At 34.4% G+C, this 15043-nt stretch overlaps 1 protein-coding gene across 1 annotated transcript; it reads left to right on the forward strand.

The window, feature by feature from the left end:
* The first annotated feature begins 1007 nt into the window (after window positions 1–1007).
* On the forward strand, window positions 1008–4639 carry LOC114416740 (heme oxygenase 1, chloroplastic-like). Its single transcript, XM_028381727.1, has 4 exons — window positions 1008–1723; window positions 3107–3330; window positions 4111–4218; window positions 4415–4639. The coding sequence occupies exons 1-4, from the start codon at window positions 1300–1302 to the stop codon at window positions 4505–4507; spliced, it is 849 nt and encodes a 282-aa protein (XP_028237528.1). The 5' UTR covers window positions 1008–1299; the 3' UTR covers window positions 4508–4639.
* The last annotated feature ends 10404 nt before the right edge of the window (window positions 4640–15043 follow it).

A 15043-nucleotide genomic window follows, 5' to 3' on the forward strand; every position in this document is an offset into this window, starting at 1 on the left:
GTTGATTTAAATTGATTTTCTAAGAAAAATGAAACTCAACCCAAACCAACACATTCGGTAAACGGTTTGGGTTTGGTTGGGTTAACATGTCAAAACATATAATTTTGTTAGTTCTTCTTTAAAACACAATATTTTTTATAAATTAATTTTTTTTTACTAAACGAATCAAGCACAACTATTTCTTGTTAAATTTTTTATTAAAAATAAAATTATGTTGCTATCACATCTCACTCCACTCCAGTGACTTATCCATGGGGAATGAGAAATTGAACATACCATATTAAAGATAAGGAGTTTCAATAAGCATAAGGATGAATTTCAATCATTTTTTTCAACCAAAACCAATGAGATATTAAGAGATCTACTCTTTGTAAATAGATTCAAAATATTTTTTGAAGTCCATTTGAAGTAGCTTCAATTAATAAAATCCTTGTCGCTTTGATTATGAAGGTTTAAGATGCATTGATGCTTTTACTCAATTCAAATTGATAAGTCTATGTAATCAATAGTCAATAATATTTGATTTTAAAAAAATTAAAAATATATATTATATATTACATATATTAATAATAATAATAATAATTTAATACAAATTAACAGGTGAATAGATTATGAGATTTGGATATTAAAACTTGTGATCTAATTTAAAAATCAATGGGTTTGATTTGAGTTTAATTAAAACATAAAAATCACCCAACCCAACTTGTTTGAGTCAATTCAAATTAATTGGTAATCCACACCCGTTTACGCCCCCATATGTAAGAACTAAAATTACGAAATTGTTTACAATAAAAAGATCAAATATTTATTTTAATATGAGAAAGAAAATTGCGATTTTTTAAAAACTACAGTGGAATGAATGACTGTAAAATTATCTTAGGTTCTATTCAGTTGGATAACTACATAGACCACTGCATACGAAAAGAGAAAAGGTAAAAAACCGCATCTGTTCCATTTAAGCAGAAGTCACAAAATTTCTCTGCTCTTTCAAACTTTCTTCACATGGACTAATAATCCCCACACTCGTACACTCTTCCACCCGGCCATCACCAATCAACAACACAACACAATACAACACCCATTATTATTATTTAATAATCCTTAATATATTATTATTCCTCGTCCATCGCTTTTTCTTGAAGACTACTTCATCCTTCTTATTACTTGTTATTTGTTTATCTTTCTCACACCCATCGCAGTGACGCACGCACAGTTCCTAGTAGTACCGTACCGGTTCATTTGCTTCATCCACCACCACCTCATTTTTAGTGGTTTCGTGCACTCAACAAACTCTCATCCATGGCGTCATCACTAACAACAACTCTATCCCAGTCCCAATCGCTCTATATTAAGCCCCGCCTGGCGCCACGGCCTCCTCATCCCCAATTCCGCTCTCTTTTCCTAACCTCACCGGCGGTGGCGGGTGGTGTTCGTGCTGCTGTCATGCCTAGAAGGACTGCGGTTATCGTGTCGGCGGCGACGGCGGAGACGCCGAAGAAGAAGGGCGAGTCGAAAGGGTTCGTGGAAGAGATGAGGTTTGTGGCGATGAGGCTTCACACGAGGGACCAGGCCAGGGAGGGCGAGAAGGAGGTCAAGCAGCCCGAGGAGAAAGCCGTTACCAAGTGGAACCCATCCGTCGAAGGGTACCTGAAATTTCTTGTGGACAGTAAGCTCGTTTATGACACGCTGGAGAAAATCGTTCATGAGGCTCCTCATCCTTTTTGTGAGTTTCTTCCTAGTCATGATATTTTTAGTAATAAGCTTTTATTTTTGTGTGTTTGTTTCTCTTGGGTCATAGACCACGCGTCTTCCCTCCAACCTACTGGTCAGAAATTAATCTTGCTCGCAGAATAGAATGTTCCAACTCATGTGAACGAACGCTGCATGGCCTTACATCATTGCACCAATCCTTTGATTTTTTTTATTTTTTTTTTGTGTGTGTGTGTGTGTGTTTGTGTTCTAATGTGTTATTTTTTAGGTTTGGGTTCTGTTTCTTTGTTTTTTTGTTGGGGGGAGGGAATGGTGCTGCTAATATATGTGGTGGTGGTGACTTTTGGGGCTAAATGTGTGTTCTGTAGGGTCATGTTTGATGACTTGCACGAGATTTGTGTGATGTGTGATTTGACTTGAACTAATGATGAGTCCTAATGGTAATGAATAATTGTTGCTGTTGCTATATTTGATATTAGCACGAGTGAGTAGTGGTGAAATTTTAGCCCTTTTTATTGTTTTATTCAAGAGGATGCGTACTGTTTTAATGAGTTTCTGCTGTTGCTCTTTGGCTTATTTTTCACATATTTCATTATTATTATGGTGGTGATGACGATCATCAGTGAGTTTGTTTAGATGTTGAAGATGCTTAAACATCAGTTTGAGCCAATCCTCCAAGCGACATACTTTTTACGTTTGAGTGCTTTGAAAGTTTTGGCACCTGCAAACCAAACAAACACCATGTTTTTGGATTTTAACATTATGGCCCTTTTTAAGGGTTCTGCTTTCTGTTTGCTGGTTTTATGTTTTTGTTAGTTTTGGATTGTGCAGCAAATATTGGGTGTGGTAAGCAAGGTCATTGTAAGAGGCCGATGTTTGTCTAAGTTCTTCCAATTGAATGTTTCTTCAATTGGCAAGCTCATTTTTTTTTTCATTTTCATTTTGTTTTATAGTTTTGGTTTTAATGTGCCTAAATCATGATCTTTATAAGATATCCAATTTTTTATGGCTAATATTTTTGTGCAAATGATCATATATTTTGGGAATTCAAGTAAGTTTTGAGCTGTTGAGTGGTTGTAGTTGTGGGTACAAGTGGTACAGGCATTGTTACAAGGTTATTCAATGTAAGGTAACAATGATCGAAGAATTGTCCATCAGAAATTTCTGAGGTTTGACTTGATGACACTGAAGGTGAATTGATTGTACCAATTTCAGGTAATAATCTGTGAGCATGATTGTTCTAATTCTCTGAAGGTTTCTTGCTGTTATCCTGATAGGTTGTTGAGTTCTGTACTTCTTTGGCATATCTGCAACTAATATGATGGTGTCTACTAGTATATATGTTCTCAGCTAATCTGATTGTTAAATGACCAATGCTCTTGTCTTTCTTGTGTAGATGCTGAATTCAGAAACACTGGATTGGAAAGGTCTGCAAGTTTGGTAGAAGATTTGGATTGGTTCAAGGAGCAAGGTTATACCATTCCTGAACCTTCATCTCCTGGTCTTACCTATGCACAATATCTTAAGGAGTTATCTGTGAAGGATCCTCAAGCATTCATTTGCCACTTTTACAACATCTACTTTGCTCATTCAGCTGGTGGTCGAATGATTGGGAAAAAGGTTACCAAACACATGCATGCTTAAAGAGGTTAAATCATGTTGTGTGTCGCATTGTTTATGAGTACATCTTTGGTTTTGAGTGCTATTTGTGGGCCAGAGTATCTGTTTTATGTTTTATAATTAATAATTATAGGCACATTCACGTCTGGGGATATTTTCATTTTTCCTCTCCACATGGCATAGTTACTATGCTATATATCTCCTCTGAGAATGTTACAACATAATCAAGCTTTCGATGAAGTGAGAATATCTCATCTTTCCTCATGTTATAGTCTGCTATGTTTTACGTCTGATACCTGTAGGTATATATTATATGGCATGCTGATGTTGGCTATTTCCATATTAGTTGTATATTATATACTGATATTTGCAGAATTGTGCCACATGTACCATATGTTTTATGTTCTATTATATCTCTGCATCAAACACTTTCTTGTATGTAGCTATTAGTATACTGCTGGTAAAATAATCAATATTACTAATGAATGCATACATGTATAATTAGCACATCACTTAAAAAAATGATAAACATCTCAGCCCAAAGACCTTCCTGAAGCATTTTCATTATAAGTTTTCAAGAAGTGAAATAAGCAATACAACTGAACCTAAAAAGCAACATGGCAGCAAGGATGCAAATAATGTTGTTTCTAGTTAATCAAAAAGCATAAAAGAAAAAGAAGCAATTACAAGCTTTTTGCAAATCTGTGGTGTCTTACTGTGAGTTAAAACTAATACTGAATGATTGTTAGTTTGTTACTTTATCCTTACTTTATCTCACAGGTTGCTGAAAAGTTACTTAACAACAAGGCATTGGAGTTCTACAAATGGGACGGTGACCTTCCCCAGTTGTTGCAGAATGTGAGGGACAAGTTGAATAAGGTTGCTGAAGTAAGTTTCTTGAACTTTCATAATTATTTGTATGCACTTCTTTCCAATTTTCTAAGGAATAATCAATAGGTTGACTTCTATTGCGGTTTCATCCCCAATTAGCGAAGAATACAGGGATTCCATTGATAGCTTCCAATTTATTTTTTCTTAGTTAGGGTGTTGAATACACCTTTTTGATATTCTTTTGTTTTATCAGCCTTGGACTCGGGAAGAAAAGGACCACTGTCTGGAAGAAACAGAAAAATCATTCAAGCTCTCTGGAGAGATTCTCCGTCTGATTTTATCATGATAATAGATGCCCTGTTGTCTGTGTAATTATGGGTATTAAGTGCATGGCAGAAGCCAAAAACATTACCGTATGTGAATTATTTTATTTTCAATACGCAAAGGAATAATAGAACTGATGTTTGATTAACTTGCTTTTCTCTAATGTGGCTTAGATTCCTTTGTGGCTGTGAATATAACATTATGTGTGCAATCCTGAGCCAAAAAATGGTTCCATGATATTGATAGAAACTTAGTTTTATTTTGATAAAAAAAACAATAGAGACTAACTCCTTAATTACTTGAACAGAAAAATGCAAAAATTTAAAGATAAATTTAGAGTGCAGTATATATGTTGAATCTCTACCCCAAATCTCTTTTTTCCTTGTCAATTCAGGTCTACCTTGCTTTATCTATCTTTTCCTTAAATTCTTGTCCCTTCCCAATCTTGTATATTCCCACCCTTAACATCATCACCTTTATTTCCTACTTTATGTCGTTTTCTCCATTGTGTTTATCCTTCTATTTCTCACTATCTTCTTTTGTAGCTTATACCTCACTGATAGGGGTCCATAAATACTCCCACATGCAAGATTCACCGTGTCCAGAAGCATACACTACACTATTTCAAATTATTATTTTTTTATTCTGCTTTAGTGCTTTGGTTTTTGACAAATTTGGCCGCAATCAAGTCTAAGGGTATTTTTTTTGTACCGTTTGACCACTCAAACGGGCATTCAGCCTTCATGGAACGGCACGCAGACAGGCATTGCTATGTACACCCAGTAATTTCTTGATTTTCCCATTTTGTTTTTCCGTAAAAAGGATACTGATCAGTTAATTCATAAGTCTCATATGGAACTAACTGAGTTCATAGATCAATTATATTATAAAATAAATAATATTATATATAACATTAAAATTTCTAATGTATATTTAATATGCATGTAAACTTAAATAATAAATTTTGTGACAATTAATTTTAATATAATTCATACGAATTATTTAATCTGTATATTTTTTCATTGGAAATGATGCTTTGTTGAAAACTATGAAGGTACACCAGATAAATATTCTTTTTTTATATGATTTATTTTATATTTAATGATGAGGTGCTAAAGACAATAAAAGCATCGTAGCAAATATGGTCATGTTTAATAGTTCTTGAATTAGTCATGTGACTAAATTTATATGCAGCAGAATTTTCTTGTGATTAAATTTATATGAAATATCATTTATTTATATTTTTTTGAATTATTTATATTAATTTTAATACAATATATTTATATTAAATTAAATTTATTGTTATGTACATATTTTTATGTTTTTTGCAAACTTGCTTTTTTAATTTATAATATTGGAACTATTTTTTTACAAAATGTAATAATAATAATAATAATAATAATAATAATAATAATAATAATAATAATCAATTTAAATATACTTAAAAACAATAAAATAAATAATTTTAATATCGCATTATAAAACATACTTTTATTTTTAGATCTGCAAACAAAAGGATTTTATTTATAAGATAAAGCACAAGTGCAATTTCAAGTGAAAAAATAGAAACTCCTTACCAATAATGGTTGGGCCAACAGAGCTGAATCTTTATTTATACACCAAAGAAATGCATAAATGAAGATACAGTACCAAAAAACAGACTAGGTACATAATAACTCAGTCCCTCCTTAGATATTCCTTTAAAAGTTATGTTCCTTTCACAACCCTTGTCACTACAACTTCAACTGTTAGTCCAGCTACAATTGTTTCCTGGATTTTTCTTTGTGCATGTAATTCCAATTTTGTCATTCCGTAAAATTGATACAAATTATGAATCCATAAGTCCAATACTTACATATTGTCAATCCTTAAGAAGCAATCCGTATTGGGCTTACGGATTGTCACTCTGCCCACGGAGGAATCAAACATGTGACTTTCGCGTTATTAACACTGAGCTAGTAAGTCAATTATGTTATAAAATAATTAATGTCACTATATATAACACTAAAATTTCTAATGTATATTTAATGCACATGTAAATTTAGATAATAAATTTTGTGACAATTAATTTTGATTTAATAATTATTTTGTTTACATATATAAATTTTTATGAAATTTGATTTTTATTTAAAATTTATATATGTAAAAATTCATTATTAGATCAAAATTAATTGTCACAAAATTTATTATGTAAATTTACATGTATATTGAATATACATTAAAAAATTTAGTGTTATATATAGCGACATTAATTATTTTATAACGTAATTGACTTATTAGCTCAATTGGTTAGAGTGTTGTGCTAATAACACGAAAGTCACATGTTCGATTCTTGCATGATGTAAGCCCCTGGATCTTGAGCCCAAAGAATATAAGAATAAGAGAATTTTTATCTATTATATTTCAGCCATGTCCACGCTTGATATTTGATATTATCAATAATTAGTTTTTCTAAGTCCACTTAAGCATTATCAGAAATGACCTTGTTCATGTACTTCCATTCCAGATACTATGAATAGCATAACACCAAACTATCTCCATTATTTCTGATGAGAACCCTTTTACATGGATCACAATTCAACATCTTAACAGATCTAAACTTAAAGTAAAATTTTGTAGAAGAAAAGAAAAAGCGGATGGAGGTGAGAAATGAAAATGAACGCCATAATTCGTAAGAATCGGTAAGTTTAGGAGAATGTATCACAAAGAATAGGAATTATTTGATAAGAATTTAAGGTTCTACATAAGAACCAAGAGAGAATAATTCTCTCACACTTAACAAAGCTAAATTCTGACTTCATCCAAATATGTTTTCATTCATAACTTTGTGAGATACATATAGCAGTTCAAATGCATACCAAGAGTCTCATATTCATAATGTGACTCCTAATGGAAGAATTTAATCAAGTAAGTGGCTTATTAATTTGCATGAAAGCCAACAACTACTTTTATTATGCCTTACTAAATATTAATACTTCATAAAAAATAAAACTAAATGATATTTCTTTTTGCACCTTGTCTACTTCTTGGAGAGAATTCATCTCTTTATTACCTACATGAAAAGAAAACACAAGTATTAATTTTAGGGAAAGCATAATCTTACTTCTAAGGAGACTTAAATTCCTTAAAAAAAAAAGGTAAATCTCTTATTATTTATGTGCTTATCTATCCATCCTCTTGGATCAAATACAAGCACAAGGAAACTACCAAACAATACTAAATGGAAATGATTTCCTCTTTTGGATCTTGGGCACTTTAGTACAAACTCCATATCCATGTTAATCCAATGAGAGTTAACAAGTAAAGAGATTCTACAACCATGGACTACAATTTTTATTTTACACCTTTTATTCATAATCCATCTATCCCTAAATTGAAGCCCACCATGCCTCACTAAACTCACACCATGAGTTATTTTCATTAATAGATCATGCAGAGCAAATTGAGGCACACAAGAGATCATGTTTTTGCATAAATGTTCCCCATGACTAAAGAATTCACCATGCTCACTTTCTTTACAAACAAAAACTCACATGGAAAAGGTCTCATGATGGTCATACAAATCCGAATGACATGTGCTATTCTCAAATCTCAAAGACTTGATGCCATGACCTAAAATAAGATTATGCAAGTCATATGCATCATGCACATCAAAAGTATAATGCAAATCAAGAATTAACACATGTTGCATATCAATCGAAACATTAGGTCTAGAGATGTAACGATAAAAAAATCTTCTTCTTTCAATGGTTGCCTAGATTCTCACGTGCATCCACCTCTTCTCCAAATTGTCTTGCCTATTGATCCTTGATGTACAATTCTTCCTTAGGCATTAAAACAAAAGACTTTGCATGGTTAGACGCACAAGCAAAATTACAATAAGAATTGGGTTAATCATTCAACATAGAAGAAAGAATTAATGTATTGGTGATTCAATCCTACCCCCCAAGGGCACTCGATAGAAGATTGGGTCAGAGATGCTGGAGAAGGCCTTAGGGTTCTCATAAGCCTTAGGGTAGATTTTTTGCCCATGAGCTAAGTATGAGGCCACTTATCTTTGTACATATTAAATTAGGGTTTCATTATTTTTGGGCCTTATATATAGGGCTCCATAGTGTAGGGAGGGTACCCTAGTAATGTAAGATTTTTCAGTCCTTGTATTTTAGGGCACCTAAACTAGTTTTTGTATTAGGGGTAGTTTTGTAATTTCACATGAATTAAGTGCATTATTTGATGTGTGTGTGTTGGGAGAGAAATTTAATTAAATTGGAAGAAGCCCAACCCAATTAAATTTTGGACCTTCCTAAGGGAGAGGTGAGCATTTGCTTGCTACACCCTATTGCCACATCATATAGTTACACTTTGTGCATGTCCTTCATGCTTTACATGCCTCATGACACCTAAGCACACTTAGTGGAGAATTTTGGACTTGATCTTGGATTAGTGGACTGAACCATAGTTAAAATTCACTAATCATAATTAGTGAAATTTTGGCTCCAAATTTGGCTCTAAAAATTCAAATTCAAATTCAAGTGAAATTTGAATAAAAATTCAAATTTCCTTCTAATTTTGTGTGACACTTAGGCTATAAATAGAGGCCTTGTGTGTGCATTTTTTCAACTTTGATCATTTGAGAAATTAGACTTGAAAGTTAAGACCTCATTTGAGGCATAAAATTTCATGCCTCTTCTCTCCCTCTCCCTCCACTCATCTTCTCCAACCTTCAAGCTCTTATCCATGGCTTCTTATGATGGTGAGCTTGTTCTTGACTCATCTTCTCTTTGAAGTGGCATCTCCAATCATCTTTCTTCCTTCTCCATTTCGCTCCCATTGATCTTCAAGAAGCAAAGGACTCCGATGATGAAGAAGATCCAAGGCCTCCAAGCTCTACTTGGAGCTACATCAATTGGATTTCCCCATTGCAACCTCATCTTCAATCCCTTTCACATGAGAGATTTCATCATCAAACAAAGGGTCAAAATTTGAAATTTTGAATTCTTCACATGGGAGCTCTTTTTGAAATCCCTTGAGCAAAGAATCTCCACAAAGAAACAAAGGCTTAGAATGAAAAAGAAGAATATTCTTATTTTTCTTTATCTTTTGCTCTATCTTTTTTTCTATCATTTCTCTATCTTTTGTTTCTTTTTCTTTTGACTCTTTTCTCTCATCTTCTATTTTCTTTCCCAGCTTAACTTGATCCTCACTTGCTTCCTTACGTGAAAGTGGTGCAAGTTTGATCTTATGTCCTTCATGTACAAAAGAAATCTTATTGGTCTTGCCATGGTGTTTCACATTTCTTTCAATTTGTCATGGTTTATCCAACAATACGTGACATGCTTCTATGGGAGCTACACCACACAACACAATATCTTTATATTTTCCAATGGTAAAACTCATTAACACTAGTTGGTCTACAACCAACTCACCTTTTTCACATGGAAATTTCAAGCATTAAGGATTAGGGTGTGGGGTGGTTTTAAGGTTAAGTTTGCTAACCAACCTTATGCTAGACACATTAATACAACTACCCCCATCAATAATCAAAGAACACACATTCCCTAGAACCAATCATCTAGTTTGAAATATGTTATTCTTTTGAATCTCATCCTCATCCTTATATTGGATACCCAACAACCTCCTACACATCATCAATTCATCATCTAGACATTTGGTACCACATTCACTATCATTTTCACTAAAGATATTAGATAAATTAATAGAAGAAAACTCACTAGTGACAATCTCATTGTCCCTCAAAACTTTGGTTTTCTTGTTTGGACAATGTAATACAATATTGTGAGACCCTATTTTCATCAAGGTGCAATGTTTTCATTATCCACTTGTGATGTTTTGATCATTACTAATTAAATTACGGTGTTTGGCACCGGTTGCAATGCAGGGTCAAGGGATTGCTCGAATTGATGGGTGATTGTCGGATCTGGGAAAAAAAAACACAAGGAAAAGGGTGAAATGGCCATTTTCTGGGAATTTCTAGACCCTAGCTTGCCCATGCTAGCATCTGGCTCGCCTGGGCCATGGAATATCTTCAACCTTAAGTAACCAGCTCGCCTGGGTGAGCTTCCCCTGCCCCAAATGGCTTTTTTCTATAAATAGCCATAAAGGGGAAGGGGCAAAGGGTTCAAAAAGTTTAAAGAGGAAGAAAAACGAAGGGAGAGGAAGAAAAAAGAAGAAAAGCATAGTTGAGGCACTGCTGAATTGCAACCAAGGATCATTCCCTACGCTACTTCTCTTGCTAGCCTTGTATCCTGTGCAACAGTCGGTTAGTTCTTCTTCCTTTTCTTTTCTTTTCTCAAGAGTTGAATGTAATCCATGTACCCTTATGGGTCCTCTCTGATATTATGTATATATTCATCTTCACCCCTTTATCGTTGGTAATTTCATTTCATTTGTAAGGTTTAATTCTAGCCGACCACCAGTGTCGTGGAATCATTTTCTTTTCTTCTATATGACTAGAGACTAATAAAAAAAACAAATAAAGGAAATCAATCCACAACCAAACTTCTTTTTATCAAATATTACTTGAGATCGTTTCAAGGTCCAACGCCTTAACGAATCTTTGTTCGCAAATAAAATAAACCTTTCGAAAAAACATAAAATCCATTTAACACACAAATATTCAAACTTAAAGAACTACGTAGGTCTAATTTCCTCATCACACCTGCGGATACGTAGGAGCAAGGGCAATACCCTTGTTGACTCGAAAAAATTAATATATATATATAATAAAATAATAAAAGCAATTCATCGTTCTTGGGAAAATAAATAATTTTGAAGTCACGTTGTGCGCACTCGACTAAAGGTTGTCGTCCCTTGTGATGGGCGTGTGGGGTGCTAATACCTTCCCTATGCATAAACAACTCCCGAACTCTTATTTTCAAAATTTGCAGACCTCTTTTTGGTTTTTCTAACGTTTTCCTTAAATAAACGTTGGTGGCGATTCCCACTCATTTTCTTTTTTAGAAGGCGCCTATTTTATTTTCCTTCATCGTCCTGTCGTGAGATAGGTTGCGAGAAATATGACCTTTACCCAAGCATTTAATTGAACTACTCCTAGATGTAGAAGAAGTGCTAGGGTTAGGATCATGTTTATGACTTTGAGACTTTGAACTTTGTTGCTTAGGTGGGGAAGATCCCTCCTTCTTGGACTTGACCTTACCATTAGAAGAGTCATAGTGATAGGTCTTCTTGTAGGAATGTTTCCTCTCAAGTTGTCTCTCCATTGTCTTGGCTAGATGCACCAAATCCTCCAATCTCTCATAGTACTACAACTTTACAATACATTGAATGTCTGTATTAGGCCCACATAGGAACCTAAGGCATGGAAGTTTTAGGCTCTTGTACTTGGCTCTCCTCATAGTCATTATCATCTCTTTATGGTACTCTTCAAGACTCTTGCTACCTTGTGTGAGGTTTTATAGCTTGTCATAAGCATCTTTCTCATTAGAAGGTGGTAAGAATGCCTTCCTCATAAGCTCCTTCATTTCTTTCCATGTATTTATCTCAGGTTTTCTTATCTTCCATCTTGCATTCTCTTCAAGCTTCTACCATATGATTGCTTTGTCATCAAAGCCCAAGGTAGCCAACCTAATCTTCTTCACTTCACTATACTCATGACATGCAAAGATTTGGTAAACTTTCATCTCCCAATCAAGATATGCCTCCGGGTAATGCTTCATTTGAAAATTAGGGAATATTCTCTTAGGAAGGCCATGTCAATTTGATAGGAAGATCATTTACAATGACCTAACTAATGAGATTACCCTCAACTATCTTGGAACTAAATTTGTGTTGCATCCTCAAACACCTTCTCAGGTAGCTAAGGATCAAGTACAAATAAAACTAAAATGGGATTAGGAAAAGAATAGAAAAAGAAAATAAGAACAACCTTTAATGGTTAAGGAGGAGTGTAAGGAGGTAAGTGTCTCCTCCAAGAGGTTAGCTAAGAAGGAAAGTCATTTTACAATAAAGACAAACATTAAAGAAACTTCCCTTCTTAGACAACCTCCACATCTTCTCCTTTGTAAAAGGACACTTGTTAGCACTGTCATACCTCTTGAGCTTGAGGTTATTCCTCAAGTAAAGGAGTTTTTGGATGAAGGTTTGGTTCGTGAGAGCTTAAATCCTTGTGCTTTGTTGGTGTCCAAAATAGGATTATTAGGCCCTAAATCCCTAAGATAGGTGGTATGATGAATGTGTTTAGTGGTGCAACCCTCTTTTTTAAAATCACCCATGCACCCAACATCTTCATGATTTGCATACATAGGGACTGATTAGGTAGGTTTGTTCTTATTTTTTGTTTCAATATAAACCTAGGTGCTCATAGCTTAGGTTTGTACTTATTTTTTGTAGGAGTAATCAACATGAAAATACAGAAAAAGGTATGTTTTATTGCATTACTTTCCTAAGAGAATAAAGGTCATTCTTGAGTAGCCCACTCCACCAAGTATAAGGGAAATTTGGGGCTTCCATGACTTATCAAACTTTTACAAAAGGTTTGTCCCATATTTTTTATACTTGTAGCACCACTCATTGAGTTGGTGAGGAACCATGTTCCCTTATGGGAAGATGCCCAGGAAAGGGGTTTTTAGACCTTATCCTACTCTAACATACCCAACACCACTAATATATATGTTTTTATTCTTTTTACATGTGTTGGGGGAAGAAGCCAAGAGTTTCAAGAACCTTTCAATTTGAGGTCAAATCCTTTTAAGGGGGAGGGGATGATGCAATCCTACCCACTAAGGGCATTGGATAAAAGACTCCAAGAAGATTGAGTCAGAGATGTAGGAGAAGGCCCTAAAGGTTCTCATGAGCCTTAGGGTAGATTTTGGGCCCATGGGCTAAGTATGAGCCCACTTATCTTTGTACATATTAGGATTAGGATTTTATTATTTTTGGGCCTTGTATATATGGCTCCATAGTGTTGGGAGGGTACCCTAGTAATGTAGGATTGTTCAGCCCTTGTATACTAGGTCACCTAGACTAGTTTTTGTATTAGGGGTAGTTTTGTAATTTCACATGCATTAAATGCACTATTTTGGACCAGCCTAAGGGGGAGGTGAGCATTTTTTTGCTACACCCCATTGTCACATCATATAGTCACACTTTGTGCATATCCTTCATGCTTGACATGCCTCATAACTCCAAATCACACTTAGTGGAGAATCTTGGATTAGTGGGCTGAATCATAACTGAAACTCACTAATCATAATTAGTGAAATTTTGGTTCCACAAATGCAAATTCAAATTCAAGTGAAATTTTAGTGGAGAATTCAAATTTCCCTCCAATTTTGTGTGGCACTTAGGCTATAAAAAGAGGCCTTGTATGTGCATTTTTTCAACTTTGATCATTTGAGAAATTAGACTTGAAAGTTCATACTTCATTTGAGGCATCAATTTCATGCTCCCTCTCTCCCTCTCCCTCCATTCATCTTCTCCTACCTTCAAGCTCTTATCCATGGCTTCCTATGGTGGTGAGCTTGTTCTTGACTCATCTTCTCCTTGAAGTGGCGTCTCAAATCACCTTTCCTCCTTCTCCATTCTGTTTCCATTGATCTTCAAGAAGCAAAGGACTCCATTGGTGAAGAAGATTCAAGGTCTACAAGCTCTACATGGAGCTACATCATGATGAATTGAAGTTCTTCTTAGGACTACAGATAAAATATACCAACAATGAAATCTATATCCATAAAACCAAGTATGTCAAAGAACTTATCAAGAAGTTCAAGTTGGAAGGTGCAAAAGAAATTGAGACTCCTCTATGCATCCAACGACATGTCTTGGACTGGACGAGGAATCCAATAAAATACACAACTCTTAATAGAGAACTATCATTGGATCCCTACTATATCTAACTACGTCCAGACCAGATATATTGTTCAGTGTTGGAATATGTGCTAGATTTTAACAAGACCCAAGGGAAGTTCACTTAACTACCGTTAAAAGGATATTTAGATATTTATTTAGAACTTCTAATCTTGGTCCTTACTTTAAGTATAACAAGGAATTCAGGTTGATTAGTTACTGTGATGCTAATTATGTTGGTGACAAAATTGAAAGAAGAAGCACTAGCGAAAGTTGTCACATCATTATTGGATACCTAGTCACTTGGATCAACAAAAAGCAAGTATCAATAGTGATATCCACTGCAAAAGCAAAATTCATATCAACAACAACTAGTTGCACTCCACTGATATGGATAAAGAATCAAATGGAAGACTACAATATATATGAAGAAAGCATCCCTATCTACTATGAAAATAAAGCTTCAATAAGTATCTCTAAAAACCCTAATTTGCATTCAGGAGCCAAGCATATAGAAATTAAACACCACTTTCTAAGAGACCATGTTGAGAAGGGAACAATGGAACTAGAGTTTGTACATACTGATAATCAATTTGCTAATATTTTTACAAAACCCATCACTGAAGAAAGGTTGATTTTGTTAAGAAATCAACTCGGAATGGCCTTAGTAAAGGAATGATTAATGTCTAAAAGCCTCACAAGTCATATTTTTCATCCAAAGGACACATCATTC

The sequence above is a fragment of the Glycine soja genome, chromosome 6, assembly GCF_004193775.1.
Source record: "Glycine soja cultivar W05 chromosome 6, ASM419377v2, whole genome shotgun sequence".
Taxonomy (NCBI): Eukaryota; Viridiplantae; Streptophyta; class Magnoliopsida; order Fabales; family Fabaceae; genus Glycine; species Glycine soja.